A 15,817-nucleotide genomic window follows, 5' to 3' on the forward strand; every position below is an offset into this window, starting at 1 on the left:
TTTATGTTCACAAAACTGTTCTGACCACAATGTATTACCCAGTGATATTGTTACACTAACTTTTTTTTCTGTTATACTAATATTGTGGATAGTAGCTATAAAATAAATCTGGTCCATTTGATAAAAATCCAACACCATTTAATAAAAATCCATCAAACATAAAATTCAAAGAAAAATTACAGTACTATTTATTTGCAGTGTATCTTATGAAATAATTTCAAAAGTTTATACATAATGAAACAAACTTTAAAAATTACTTGAAAGCACAACTATTTAATACAGTATACCATGCCACTGTAAGGATATCTTCTGCCTTATGTGAAGGAAGAGTAAGAAACAACTAGGTGAACGAGAAAGGGGAGACCATTCTGAGTAGGAAGAAGGAAAGGTACAAAGAAAGGGTCAGCAACAGGAGGGGCAGGCCACACTGGAAGACACAAAAAGGCCAGTAAGGTTGGATCTAGATTGTGAGGGTGAGTCCAGGTGGAAATAAGCCCAGAGCAGGATCGATGGGTCAGACAGACCAGGCTGGTACTCATAGCCCAAAGTAGGGTTTCGCTCTTTATTCCAAAAACATTAGAAAACACTGAAAAAGTTATGCAATATCAACATTTATCATAATAGCATACATTTGTTGTAAAAAAACCTGAAATATGGAAAAGTTAAATAATTACATTGTGTGGTATAAATATTAAGATTAGAATACCACTTTTGCTTAGAAGGAAGTCTTAATAAGTCACAAATTCTGCCTTCAGTATCTTAATTAGTGTCCTCTTGGAAAGGATTCAGCATCTATTTCTCATGGCTCTGTGTATTAAATAATGGTTTTATACATCAAATAATAACTTCTACGGTTGCAGAGTATCAAAAGACATATCTATAGACACTTCCAATGAAAAAGCGCATGCCACGGGTTGGGGTGCTGTTGTGGTGTCTGTAGAGTCTCACCCTGGCTCTGAAGCTGGACTCAGGGATATGACCAGACTAACTGAGCTTACAAGAAACTAATAACCAAAACCCAGATCCATTCGATCATTCATAGTGAAGAGTATAACCTGTAGAAGGATTAGACTGTTTCATCCTCTAGGCAGAACATTTATCCTTATGGCAGTTGAAAGAAAAATTCTAAGGTTGAAGTAGCTCAATGTTGATGTTTACTGACGCCTATCCAAATTTGGTAATGCATTCCTCTCCTCCTGAGGCTGTTTACCTCCCCGCTGTGATGCTTCTACACTCTTGATGGAGGACTCATACCCTGTCTGTATACTAGTGTCTGGTATGCATAATATACCATGAACTCAATAAATGTTTGTGATTGAACCAGGGACCAGGTTATGTCCTTGGGTAGAAAAACCCTCTCCTCTGTGTTCAAACGGATATTGTCAAAGTTTGCTTAAGTATCCTTATTTGCATCTTTTACTAATCAAATCCACTTCTGATTGATAAATTCTTTTTTAAAAATTAATAACTTTGCCAGGTTACATTCCAGTGTTGGTCCAGGACCTATTCTTTTCCTTTAGGATGAGTATGCACATTCTATCTCTAATTCATGACTTTCTAGAAAAGAGACTTTAATGCTAATTAAGTCTCAAATCTTCGTAAACAATTCCAATAGTACTTCATCATATAATAAATATCCTTTCCAAGCACCAATGGGGGGAAAATTCTAAAAAAGAATTCTTTGCATGCAAACTTTAGCATTGTTACATGGTTGGGGGACTTCTGAAAAAATGCACTGTATTTTTCAGTAAGGCAATTCCTTATTTATAATTTTAAGAACAGAGAAATGACTATCAAATTCACTCTAACATTCATTTATTAAACACATTTATTACTTACTGTTGAGGGTCAGGGGATACAAACAAAAAGAAGTGTTTCCTGCCTTCACAAAGCTCACAACCTCAGGAGTAGCCCTATGGGTTATAACTATCAACACAATGTGTAAGTGCTGTTGCTATGTTTTGAAATCAAAACGAAGGAGAAAATAATTATGTTGAAAAGGGATCTAGAAGAGTTAGGAAAGGATTGGACGGAGGTAATGTCAAGCTTTACTAGACAAGAAGGATGAGAGCAAAGGCAGCCTTGTGGTGAGCAAGCATGAGCTAAGGCACAGAGGCATAGTCAATGATGTTTCCAGGAGATAGGGAGTAAGTATAGCTGGAGCACAGAAAGCTAGAAAGGAGGGTCCTAGTCAGATGATACCGAGCCTTAGCTGTCACATTAAGGAATCTGGGCTTAATTGCATGGGGAAAAAACAAAAGCTACAGGGCAAATTTTCCTCCAGGGATACAGAAATCCTACAAGTTTACAAAATGGTGCTTAAAGATCCACAAATAGTTTGAACATAGGTTAATAGACACGGTCTGGGGTTCCTTATGGATAATGGCAGTTTCCTATATAGCATGTATACCAAAGCACAGGTGCCAGAGAGTAGTTTTCCATTTGTAAAGATGTGACTAGGACTAGTTCTGGGAAAGCTATACATGTATGTCAGATAGGATCAACAATGAGTTCTTTACCAAGGCAATAAATTACTTTTTTGCTATTGTTATTAACAGACTGTGATACCAAAATCTATAGATTTCTTAAAATCTACCCAGTGCAAAGACATTAATACACTGTCAGAACATTTTATTAAATCATCTCAAATCAATCTGCCATGAAACATGACAATACACAAATATGCCCGTGTTATTTATCATCTTAATTTGAGTGAATATAAATTATCCCAATATAACAATATAACCTGATAATGCAGAATCATCATAGATTCTCAACTGCGTAATACATAATAAAATGAAGTAATATGTAATTCAAACTTTAAAAAGTCACAATACTAGTATTATTTTCTTTAAATACCTATAGTACAACAACAAAATCCCAGAATTAAAAGTCTTGACTGACCCCTTGTGGTCAAATAATTTGAAATAAAAAACCCAGCAATATTTACCACCATCTTCAAAATCATCTTCAGTTATCCACCATGGCAATGCATCTTTCTTCTTCACTTCTCTTTCAGGTTGTCTAGGTGTTTTGTTTGAATTCTCAAAAGAATCATCTGAAAGCTAAATCGGATATAAGCCACTGATTTTCAAGAATCCCAGATTCATCACTAAAAATGTTTCTCTTCATTGTACATAAACAATTTTCTCAGCAATAATGTATACATTCTTATTTTCAGATATGTGGCTAAAATAACTTAAATATCAAATATACAACTCTGAACATCAATTTCATATCCAGAGTTAAACAAGTAAACTAACCAGAAAAAAATCAATGATAACAACAAAGGAAACTTATCAAGAAACTTGATCAGAAAGAAAAAGAGAAGGATACAATCCCCTTCTAGACATCCTCTAGGGTCTAAGAATAAATAATGATTGAGCAAAATTACCTGGCATCACTCTAGAAGAACACAGAATTCTAAGACCAGAAGAACTGAATTTCAGGTGTTTACCAGAGAAATCAACATTTTGTCACAATGATTAATAAACTTTAATCAACTTTTATTGTCCTTTTCTACTCTTCAAGTCCAAATTTTATTATGATCCTAAATCCCCTACTCTAACCCTAATCGACCCACCACCTCCACCACGTGGTCAGTAACCTACCCTCTCTCTTCACAGAGAAAATAAAGACCTTCACTCAAAAACCACCCTCCTTTCCCTCACTCCACCATCACACTCACCTGTTAGACACTGCTTTCCTCTTTCAGAAAAGAAATTCTTTCCTCCACTCCTGGGAGAACCTGCAGAGGGGTCACTTCCTGCCTTTCTAGGTCCTTACTTCCTTGGTCATCTCATGTTATCTCTGTCTCTGCATCCCCTCCTCTCTCTCCACTCCCGCCTTCCCTCAGGTTATAAACCTGCCCATCTCTGCCTCGCCAGGGCCTAGCACAACACCTTGCACAACTGTGGAATGAAAGAATGAACATTCAAGTCTACTCCACTTTTCTTAAAAAGGCAAAGCAAAACAAAAGAAACAAGATTAAGATCCTTATTCCTACCTCCTCTTTACCACTTTTCCTTTATATACTAGCATCGTGAGTTCACTGATCAACCCTTTAGAATCTGGTTCCCATCCAAAACAGCTCTCCTCCAAGTTCCAAAGGCCTCCTAAATGTCACAAATAAAGGACCACTGCTAGTCATCTTTCCTGATCACATCATGGGACTTGATACCGGTGACCAACTCTTCTCGAATGTCTCTACCTTTGATTTCACAGCATCACTTCCTCCAAGTTATACTTCAGCTCTGTGACCTCTCCCACCTGTCTATTTTAATAGGTCTTGGCTCTTTTGCCCATTTCTTTACAAGACTTCCCCAGGACTCTGTTTTTGGTCCTTTATCTTCATCCTACACAACTTTCCTGGAGAAGAAACCAACGTTTATTCCATACCTGCTCTATATCAGGACCTATCCCCAGGTTATCTCAATCTTTAAGCAGTCCAATCAAGATTTACAGAAGGGGAAACAAGCTCAGAGAGATTAAGCAACTTGCTCCAGTTGTTACTGTTAGTAAGTGTTACACACCTGGGATTTAAATGGAGGTCTGATAACACCTGTCCACTTTCCATTACACTATGTAATCCCCCAACTGGCACCAGAGTGCCCTTTCACTCTAGTAAGTGCCAGGTTACTTCCAAGATGACAACACACAAATTTCCACCTGCCAACCAAACAATTCTATCTCAATGACTTATAATAGTGTCAACTTTAAAGTGTTCCAAAAGAACTCACAGTCTTCCCTGACAACCTGACAATCAGGCAGGAAGCGGGGAAGAGGGAAGGAAAAGGAGTCTAGCTGAATTTTAGTTTTATCACTTTCTACTCGGTCTCTAAACTTGGTCATCACCTAGAAATGTTCCATCCTCTCTCTTCCCCATATCTCGCTGTTTACCAAATTCTGACAATCTGCCACAGACTTGGTCTATTCCTCTTAAGCCCCATAGCCACCTAAGAGTATGGAAGGAGTAGAGGTTTTGGGAGCCAGACAGATCTGAGTTCAAATTTTAACTTCAAAATATACTAGCTGTTGCTTAGAAAAAATTATCCTCTCTTTTCAGTTCATTCACGTGTTGAAAAACCACTGACCTCGCAGGCTTGTGACAAAGGTCAGAAAATGAAATGGAGAGTGCTCACCCTACTGTCTAATATATACTAGGTATTCTCACTTTTGATAATCTTCCACAATGTTTTTCAGGTTACTACCATTAAAAACAAAACAATACACAAAAGCAAGTCCCCAGAGAGTAACTGTGCTGCTGAGCATATGAAGTTGGAAACCTAATATACTAAAACATGGCTGGTGGGAACATAAAGTGGCACAGCTAGTTTAGAAAACAGTCTGGCCATTCCTCAAAAGGTTTAACAGAGTTACCATATGACCCACCATTTCCACTATTAGGTATACACACAACAGTAATGAAAACACACACCCACACAAAAACTTGTACATGATTGTTCATAGCAATATTATTTATAAATGCCAAAAAGTGGAAAGAACTCAAATGTTCATCAACTGATATGTGGATAAACCCAAAAAATGGAAATGCCATTGAGCTATAAAAACGAATGAAGTACTGAAAGATGTACAACATGAATGAACCTTTAAAACATTATGTTGAGTGGAAAAAGCCAGTCACAAAAGACCACATACTGTATGATTCCATTTCTGTGAAATGTCTAACATAAGCATATATTCAGAGACAGAAAGTAGACAGTGGTGCGCAAGGCTGGAGAAGAGGTAACTGCTAACAGGTACAGGGTTTCTTTTGAGGATAAAAATGTTCTAAAAGTGATTGTGGTGATGGCTGCATAGCTGCGAATAGGCTAAAAACCACTGAATTGTACACTTTAAATGGGTGAATTGTATGGTATATGACAACTCAATAAATCTGTAAAAAGAAAAAAAAAAAAAGCTGGTCCTAGCAATCTCCTTATAAAGATATGTAAGCCGGGGCGCCTGGGTGGCGCAGTCGGTTAAGCGTCCGACTTCAGCCAGGTCACGATCTCACGGTCCGTGAGTTCGAGCCCCGCATCAGGCTCTGGGCTGATGGCTCAGAGCCTGGAGCCTGTTTCCAATTCTGTGTCTCCCTCTCTCTGCTCCTCCCCCGTTCATGCTCTGTCTCTCTCTGTCCCAAAAATAAATAAACGTTGAAAAAAAAAATTAAAAAAAAAAAGATATGTAAGCCATATCGTTGAACAATCTACTGAACAATTTAGCAAAATGACTAAAGAAGTTACCATGACTCTAAAATCATGGTTTTTATTATTAAAAAGTGAGACATTAAAAAATGACCCAAATCTCTAACATGAGATAAAAGCTTTTATGGGTTGAGACTGAATATGAGAGAAAGATATGGAGGGAGAGTGTTGAAGGGATGGCAAATAAAGGGCAAAAGGAAAAAAAACTGGTCTACACTGCTTTTATCTTTTACAGTGAAAACACTTTCTATAAGCTTAATTTTCAAAATGTGCCCATATTTGAAAATAAAAAATCAGTTTCCAAATGAGAAGTGAGATTCTTACCCTGAGTATCTATTACATTCGGATAATTCTTAAATGCGGTTTTTAAACCTTACAACAATCCTACAAGGTAGGCATTATTTTTCCTGTTAATTAAACTGAGGTTCTCTACTACATCATATATCAAACTCCCTTTATGAACAAGAATGTTAGTATAATCATTTAAAATGTGACTCTCCTGGGGGCACCTGGGTAGCTCAGTTGGTTGAGCGTCCAACTTCAGCTCTTGTGATGATGTCATGGCTCATGAGTTCAATCCCAACATCAGGCTCTGTGCTGACAGCTCAGAGCCTGGAGCCTGCTTCAGAATCTGTGTCTCCATGTCTCTCTGCCCCTCTCTGCTCACTCTGTCTCTTGCTCTCTCTCTCTCAACAATAAATAAACGTTAATTCTTTTTTAATTCTATATAAAAAACAATTTAACGTTTATTTATTTTTGAGACAGGGCGAGACAGAGCACAAGCTCTGTATTCACTGTATTCACTGAATTCACTGTATTCACTGTAGCATAAGTGAATAAGGGAGAAGAGGGGTATAAAGCGAGTGAGGAGGACATGAGCAAAATCATCCAGGGCTCTGTAAACCATGGGAAGGAGTTTGGATTTTATTCCATTTGTGATGGGAACCAATAAAGTGTTTTACAAAGAGGAGAACAGTCTGATTTACGTAAAAGACGGCACTGGCTGCAATGTGGTGAAGGAATGCTGGGACAGTACATAGGAACTGCTGTAGTACCTCAGGTGAGAAGATGTCACCATGGATTGGGATGATGGCAGATGAAAGGAGAGAGAACGAGGAAGATGACAGATATATTCTGGAGGAAGAGTTGACAAAGTGTGGTGACAGACTTGTGAAGCTGAATGCAGGACACCTCATTTAGAACACAATGGGGAAGTCAGCAGGGGGAGCTCTCACACTCCATCAATTTGTCATCAATTGCAGACTCCAACAAAGTGTATCTTGCATTTCCTAACAGAACAAAGCCTACTCTACTACCCCAGTGGGAGGAAGGAAGGTTTTTCTTCATGCCCAGCAACAGCCCTGCCAATGAGAAGCCATCACCATCCTGAACTCCTGTTTTCCGCCAGTGGACTTTCGTTCAAAGCAGCCCCTCCCAACTTCCTCCTTTTCTCTAGAAAATAACGTCCCTCTCCTTTGATCTCAGGTCTTGCTTATGGGTCTGCCATCATTTGCATGTCCCCAATTGCAGTTCCTTTGCCATTCCCAAATAAATGATAAAATAACGGGCTGTTTTAACCTTGAGGTCAACATTACTTGGTGATCAGAAGTGGGATCCAGAGAAGACTCTCAACAACTACGAGGCTGGTGAGCAAACAGGTGCCTGTACCCACTGAGCCAAATGAGCTCATTCTTTTCTCCCCGACCCTGGAGTCTGAGAGTATGTGTCTCCTGGTTCCAAGCTCTGCTCACTTTGCATTTTGAGTTCTCTGACTTTATTTAGGATCTATTTAAAAGCTTTATTCTTTCTTTTTTATGAAGGCTTTGTCCTATCTGGTGAGTACTCATGTTTTTCTGAACTTCTGGTATTGACTAATGGGATCATAATCCTCTAAACTCTCTCAGGACAGCCCTCCTCCTCCTGGGATCCTGGCTGGCTTTATATTTAAAAACTATGATCCTCCTGCATGCACAATACTAACAAAATAGACCAACTTAACTAAATTTAGAATTTCAATGACTGTCATGGGGGAACTTTTGATCTCCTCCAACTTAATTTTCTCAAAACCAAATTAGAAGACCATGGCTCTAAAATTAAACAAACTGCATGGAATGCCCGTTTTAATTAGTACCCAAAGACTTCCATACATATTGACTCTAAAATTACCCCTTTGCAAAATACCATTTCTAAATTAACTAAGGCTACGAAACAATTGAGAGAATTCAAAAGGGCTTTTGAGTGCTCTTTCCCTTCCCTGGATTCTTCATCTCCAGACACACAGCAGTCATCCTGTGCTCTGGCCACTCCTCTGGGGCCATCTTCCTACTTCGCTGCAGCAGCATCCCAGCCCCTCCATACCCTTTCCCTTCCTCATTCTACTCTTCTCTCTGGATTTCCCTTTTCCTCCTTATCTCTCCCTGCTCTCTTCCTCTGAACCTAGCAGAACCTCCTCCTTTAAAGTTAAGCCCCCTGAGGATCCAACTGCTAAACTCCTAGTTTCTTATGTTCTCTGGACTAAAGCTGAACTACAAGCTAGAGCCGAAGACTTTGCCAGAGTTACTGAGGATCCTCAGAGATTTGCTGAGTAATTTAACATACATATTCAAACTTATCAACTTAGTTTCTCAGATTTATATCAATTAGTTCACACGCTTGTCGGTGAGGGCCAGGCCTAACATTGGATGAAACTGGCCTGATAGAAAAATCCTGAAAGAGATTTAGAAAAACAGATCTCTGACTTTTGGCAGGACACTCACTAGAGGTCTTCACAGAAAAATTGCAAAAGCTTTTCCTAAACTTGTTAATTGGAACATCATTCAGGCTTGTGCACAAAAATTCGATAAACCTGTTATTATTACAAATGACTTCAGGTTATTTTTAATGAAAACTTCAGTCTTCCTGTAGATGTTGAGTCCCCTCAGGTAGCCTTTAATTCTATGTTCATTAACCGGCTAAATCGGATCTTTCCCTTCCAGTTAAAATGACCAGAATGGAATGGGAAACTACATCTGCCCTAGATTTGGTTAATTTAGCAGTTCACCCGCATTCTAGATGATTCGACTAAAAGACCACTAAAATCCTTAATTTTCATCTCCAACAAATGTAGGCCCCTAAACAAAACCAAAACCTACCTGATGCCTGCCATTATTTTAAAAAACCAGGACACTGGAAAAAAGGCTGCTACAAACTCAAGTGCTCCAGATGCTGTCAGCCCTCTAACCACTCTTTCCAATGTTCTCCTAATCCCCAAACACTGGGCTCTGAGGAACAAAAGGGGCTTGTCCCAATTCTCTGTCTCAACTGGCTCAAAGAAACAACCCTCCAGACTGGGAATGAATTTCTACCTGTACTCACTGCCACTGGAGCTACACTCCCGGTGCTCAACCCACCACTATAAAGCAGCCCATGCCTCAGAGGAACAAAACTGTTTAAACGGTGAGGTTCCTACCTCTAATTAAATCTATTCCCTCTGGTTTAGGTCCTTTAAGAGGTACCCACCCTTTTTTCCTTAATTCTCTCATCCAATTCACTTACTGGGCTGAGATTTCTTAGAAAAGTATCTTGCTGGAATTCCTTTTTCCAAAAAGGGGTAAGCAATTCTAGAATTTGATTTGAGCCAATTATGTGGTTCTCTCCAGCTAGGTGACTACTGTCAAAAACTGGGCTCCAAACTTCTCCTATGGTCCAACCCCTGTATATCTTACTTAAAAACAACAAATATGAATCTATTATTTGGTAAGATCTGAATTACATAGCCTTTGGGGCCTTAAAGAAAATCTTAATAAAGCCTTCTGCCCTTGGACATCCTAATTATCAGCTCCTCTTTTCCTTTTTGCATATGAGAAGGGAATGCCTTTGAAGTACTCACCCCAAAATATGGAAGCTGTCATCAACCCATGGGATATTATAGCCAACAACCGGACACTGTGGCACGGGGATAACCCCCTTGCCTCAGAGCCTGCCCTTTTGGATAAGGCCACTGAAGAAATAATCATGGGAACCCCTTTAACCACCCTTGTGCCCCATGCAAAAGCCCCTCTGAATCCTTACCACACTCAACACCTTTTGGCCAGCTATCTCACCTCCTATGAAATCCTCCTCGCTGCTCCTCAGTAACTCCTCCTCACTGTAATAACCTTGACCCTGCTATTCTACTCTCTTTATCTTTCTGATAAAACCTCTCACCACCACTTGATGTGGACAGATCACCTTTTGACTATCCATGACAATTAATAGATAATCCTAACCAATGCAGATTTTTCATGGTTTACTGATGGGTCTTATTTAAAGAATGAAAATGGTATTGCCCTGGGTATGCAATTGCAACACCTTTTGAAATCATCAAGGCAGAACCTTTACCTTTGGCTACTTCGACCCAACAGGCTGAATTATATGCTTTTACTCAGACTTGTACTTTAGCCAAGGGTAAAACTGAAAATATTTAAATTGACCATATGTCCTTCAGGCAGCCCATGACTTTGGGATATTATAGAAACAGCCAACTTTCCTTACTTCTAATGGGAATAAAATTAAAAATGGCTCTTATGTCCTGAATTTACTAGATGTCAAATTTTTGCCAACTGCCCTGGCTACTATTAAGGCTCCTGTGCATTCCAGACTTGACTCCCTGGAAGCCAAAGGAAACTACCTTGCTGATGTTTCCATTAAAGACACTGCTCTTAAAGGAACCAATAACCAATCCTCTGTCATGGTCCTAAGAGATGTTGCCTCAAATGATAATCTAGAAAAACTGACAAGATATATCCAAAAATTAGCCTCAGAGAGGGAAAAACTATATTGGAAATCTAGTAATTGCTGGTTTGATAAAAAGAGAGAACTCTATCTTGAGCCAAATAATAACCCAGTCCTGCCAGACACTCTAAAATCTCTTTACTAACCATTGTACAAGCATTAATTATTGCTCTCCCGATAAGATGATAGGCTTTATGAATCAATTCTGGTACATAAATATTAACAAGCCCACAAAAGTGCCTACTTTGCTTGTTCTACCTGTCCAAAACACAACTCTGGGAAACCCATCCACACCACCCACTGGCATTTTAAGTTGCCCAATAGTCCATTCGAAGTTCAGCTCCTTTCCCATGAATATAAATGTTTTGGTCATGGTTTGTTTTCTCACTGAACTGAAGCTTTCCCTTGCAGAGAGGGTATGGCCCCTTCTGTAGCTAAAATCCTATTAGAAAAGAGTATTCCTACCTAAGGAGGACTTCTCAAGCTTCAAAGTTATCAAGGCATTTACTTCACTGGTCAAGTTTGTCAATAGGTCTGTGCTGTTTGGCCGGTTCTAGAGCACTATCTATGCTCACAGCCTTCAATCCTCTGGGCTAGTGCAATGCACTAACAGCACCATTAAGACTCAACTAGCAAAATTTGTGGAAACCCTTCAACTAACTTGGCCAAAAGCACTGTGATTGGGTCTTTCTAAATCTGTGATCCATCCCCTTTGTAACTCATTAACTCTGACCCTTTAAGACAGTCATGGAGCACCTGATGCACCTGGCTCCTGCCTCGTCTGATCCACAGCTGATAAAAGGAGATATACTCCAATATTGTAAAGGCCTGATTCCTTCTGTTGAGAATAATCATGCTTTAGTAAAACTGTCCTCATGGCTTACTCCCGGGAGACAAAGCCTTAAGCACCACGACTCACAACCCAGAGATTTTGTCTACTGCAAGACACATCAAAAAGTTCTCTCTTCAACCTCACTGGAGGGGCCCTATCAGGTACTGTTAACCAACCCTTGTGCCACCAACTTTCAAGAAATAGACTCCTGATTCACATGTCACATCTAAAGACAGCACTAAATCCAGGCTGGACCTGCATACCAATTGGTGACCTGCAAGTAAAGTTTCCAAGAATTAAAGCAGACATCTGATAAAGACGACCTTACCGACATGACTGAAGCAGGCTTGCATACCTTTTCTCGCTGTTATTTCTTACTCTATTTATCCCTCTTCCATGGACAGATATTGCTCTTATTCACATTTTCCAATAACTGGTTGTTGGATTTGTCACCAGAAACCTCGATTGAGTCCATAGAAACAGGGATACCTTAGTTCACCCTAAAAGCAATTTCACTGGAATCCCAATTGCCACTCATGCCTAAACTGTTGCCCAGGTCCCTTTTATAGGTTAGAATATTAAATCCACACATACTTGTTCCCTGCCTCAATTTAACCCAACCCTGGGTAGGAGAAATGAAATCCCTTGAATACATATATAAAACACATTGTAAAAGAGCCAAAGTAGGACCATTTGTAAGCTGGCTGTCATACCTATATATTTAGGAAGACTTTTAGTATGTGATAGCATTGAGTCTTGGTTGAATAATGCTAATGCCTTTATACCCACAAATGGGTCCACAAATGCTAATTCTTCTGAGGGAGCCCCATGTGCAGCTCCTGGCTATTCTTCTATACATGGAGGTTTTGGTAATGGCCCCGATGCTTGAGCAATTCATCGCCTTGACAGCTGAAGGATAAAAGGACAATGTGCTCTTGCTATATTCACTGTTCTGCTTTTGCTTCATAACTAGCAGCTTCCCACTGGTCCACCTCACTAAACCTTCATGGCAACCTTGAATGAGAACTTCCAAGAGGCATACACAACTCCAGGTTTGCCTCCATAGAGAGAGCCTTTCTCCCTTCAGTAGAGCAAGTACTAAAAGACACAATTAGAAATCTCTCCTTAAATTAGGAGATCTGGTCAGTTCTATAGCCAAAGCAGAAGCAGCCCAACAATGATCATTCAACTCACTGGCTAAAGTAGTTTTAGACAATCACAGAGTTCGCATTACTCTGCTGAGTAAGGATGCGTCTGTGTGACAGACACCACCTACTGCACATGGATAAACTACTCTGGAAAAGCAGAAACCCAATTGCACAAAATTAGGGAATAAGCACATTAACTACAACAAATTTCACATGATTCTCAAAGATCTTTTATTTAGCTGGCTACCTTCAGGCCTAGGGTCATGGTTCAGAACCAGTACACAATTTGGAATTGTCATGTTTCTTTTAGTTACGTTTTGTATAGTAATTTTTAAGTTTTGCACGTGTTGGTCGTCAAACTTTTATAGAAACCATGTACCCAATAAGGTGATGCTAGCTCAACACTTCAAGATGATCTCCAACATGTATGACCTCAACAAGATACAGATATAGATATAGACTTTGGATAGGAAATGCCTGAGAGTTTTCCTTCCTAAGCTTGTTATTCAGATATGGTCTTAAATGGGTTCTAACTGCCATATGCTTTCTCTCTGGTGGGACGTGACACCCAGAAAAGGTCCTTCCTGGCACGGAGAGGCACAGATGACGTATTTCTTGGTCAGTGATGCTTTTGAGGAAAGATCTGGATCCAAAGGGAAAAATATGAAACTAAATAAAGGAAACTACATTTTAAAAAGTCAGGAGGCCAGAAGGGGGAGCTCTCATGCCCTATCAACTCATCAATTTCAGACCCCAAAAGGAAGAAATGTACCTTGCATTTTCCAACAGGGGGAATAATGAATTTCTCCAGGCCTAGCAATTAGATCAGCCAACAAGAAAATACAGTGACTACTTTTTTCCTCCAATGGACTTTCATTCAAAGCATCCTCTCCCACCTTTCTCCTCATTTTCTCTATAAAGGTACTAGTTCTTCTCCTTTGATCTCAGGACTTGCCTATAGTTTTGCCATAGCCTGCAAGGTCTGAAATGCAGTTCCTCTGCCATTAAAAAATAAATCCATTTTGCTGGTAAAATAACTTGGCTGTTTTATTTTCAACGTGGTCAAACTGCATAGTAGAGGAGAAAGAATTGAAGGATGAATTTCTTGTGACACAAATTTACAATACAGCTTTTAAAATGATAAACTTACCTCTTTCATGAACTTTTCAAACTCTTCATCCAGCTCTTCTTTGGAATAGTGAGCCATAATCAATAATTTTCACTTCCCAAAGTAAACATTCCAAAGTATTTACAACACTGGAAACACTAAATAACAAGAGATAAATATTCTTTGAGGAAATTCACAACACATCATAAGAACAACCAAACTTAAACCTCAGACATTTCTCTTACGATTTAGCATATATGCACAGTTATTGACCAATAACCTGGACAAAAGATTCCAAATTCATGAATAAAACTGCTTTGGAAAAGCAGCTTTCACAGTTTGCTTTGTATTCAGGGTCCAAGATTACATTTTCATTGTTAACATCCAAGTGTTAAAGGGTGACCACAATATTTCCTAACTCTATGGTGTGTGTGTTACATAACATTCCTGAAACAAAGCAGGTCCTCTCAAGGAATCTTTCAAAAATTTAGTATAAATGAGCAAATTCAAAAGACCGTTTCTTTTTTGCAAAGCACAGGACAGTACGTGCTGCCTTGTCATTCAGCTAGTTATCAGTCCCTAGTAATAGTTTTGCAAGACAGACTGTTTCCAGATACAGACAAAATGCAATTCATTACGGTTCAAATCTACCTAAGATAAAGTTAATGAAGTATCCAAATTAGAACATATTACGTTTCTTTTGGAGCGTGGGAAGGCCAACAAAACTATACAATAGTGACTCGTGGAGCAAAGCTCTCTCTGTCCCTCTAATGAACCCAACCAACTTTCAAATCTGTCCCAGTTTCGGGGCCTTCTTGAGGCTGCTCAAACCGCAGCTTCATTTTCCAGAAGCGGTGGAGGGGGGTTCTGTGTGTGAACACCCTGGACAATATTTTGCCCAATCTGCAGAATGACACCTCCCTGACTCATTAGCATTTCTGATCAGTTGAGGATGTGTGCGGTTAAGGTCTTAGCCCCAAGATCTCGGTCGGAGACGGATCCTCTCAAACGGGCTCCGTTCGGTGGGGCCCTGCTCCAGGAAGCGCGGGTTCCAGAGTGGCGAGAAGACAAAGACGCACTTGAAGTAGAGTGTGGGCGGAGGAGGGGAGTGACCTGGGAAACTAAAGCCCTGGGAAGGGGGTCTGAGGACAGTCTCGGTCAGAGTCAACCGAGTGGGAAACAAGTGTCTATGCCTCACCTACCTCGGTCTCTGAATTCCGCGCTTTCCCGGAAGGTCTGCGGGGCTCAACAGTTACCAGGGTAACACACTTCTGCCGCCTGGCTCTGGAGTCACATGACCCGAGCTGGTCACGTGGCTTGTGGGCTCCACGGAATAGAGGTTAGTGTCTTTTTTGCTCTACGAGCGAAAGTAGGAATTGCTGCGGCTCAGGATAATCCGGACGTAAGAGCCGTCGTTGCCGCACCAACAGAGAATGCACAGATTTGCTGCGCTCCTTGGGAAAGTGGACGGCACGAGCAGGTCACGAGAGCCGGAACACTGGCATGCTGGGTGTTGTAGGCCCAGCCCGTGGCTTCCTGGGAAATGTAGTTTAGCTCCCCTAGTCCTGTATTTCCGCAAGTCTCGATTCTTCCTAACCTTCCCGCCCTTGTGGTTTCGGCTCTGTTTTCCAAGCGGAAGTTTTGAAAAACATAATAACAATTTATTGGATTCTTCCACGTGCAAACCGCTGAGTGGGCATTGTAAGAGAAACTCAGATCTGTGAGAAAGCATACTGTTATCAGGTTAGGGGCTCTGTTCCACCATCTAGTG

General features: G+C 40.1%; 1 protein-coding gene across 4 annotated transcripts in view; it reads right to left on the reverse strand.

The window, feature by feature from the left end:
• Positions 1 to 15,520, reverse strand: part of CEP162 (centrosomal protein 162) — a 120,037-nt gene extending 104,517 nt beyond the window's left edge. For 3 of the 4 annotated variants that reach the window (XM_086707347.1, XM_086707345.1, XM_025925665.2), the window contains exons 1-3: positions 15,249 to 15,519; positions 14,089 to 14,204; positions 2,951 to 3,065 (exon numbers count right to left, since the gene is read on the reverse strand). In XM_086707347.1, the coding sequence (XP_086563473.1) occupies positions 2,951 to 3,065; positions 14,089 to 14,145 (172 nt within the window). In that variant the 5' untranslated portion in view covers positions 14,146 to 14,204; positions 15,249 to 15,519. Of the gene's footprint in view, positions 1 to 2,950; positions 3,066 to 14,088; positions 14,205 to 15,248 lie in introns of all 4 variants that reach the window. The other variant, XM_086707346.1, reaches the window with a different exon arrangement.
• Positions 15,521 to 15,817: the final 297 nt, after the last annotated feature.

The sequence above is a fragment of the Puma concolor genome, chromosome B2 (genome assembly GCF_028749965.1).
Source record: "Puma concolor isolate L17-30 chromosome B2, mPumCon1.1.hap2, whole genome shotgun sequence".
Classification (NCBI taxonomy): domain Eukaryota; kingdom Metazoa; phylum Chordata; class Mammalia; order Carnivora; family Felidae; genus Puma; species Puma concolor.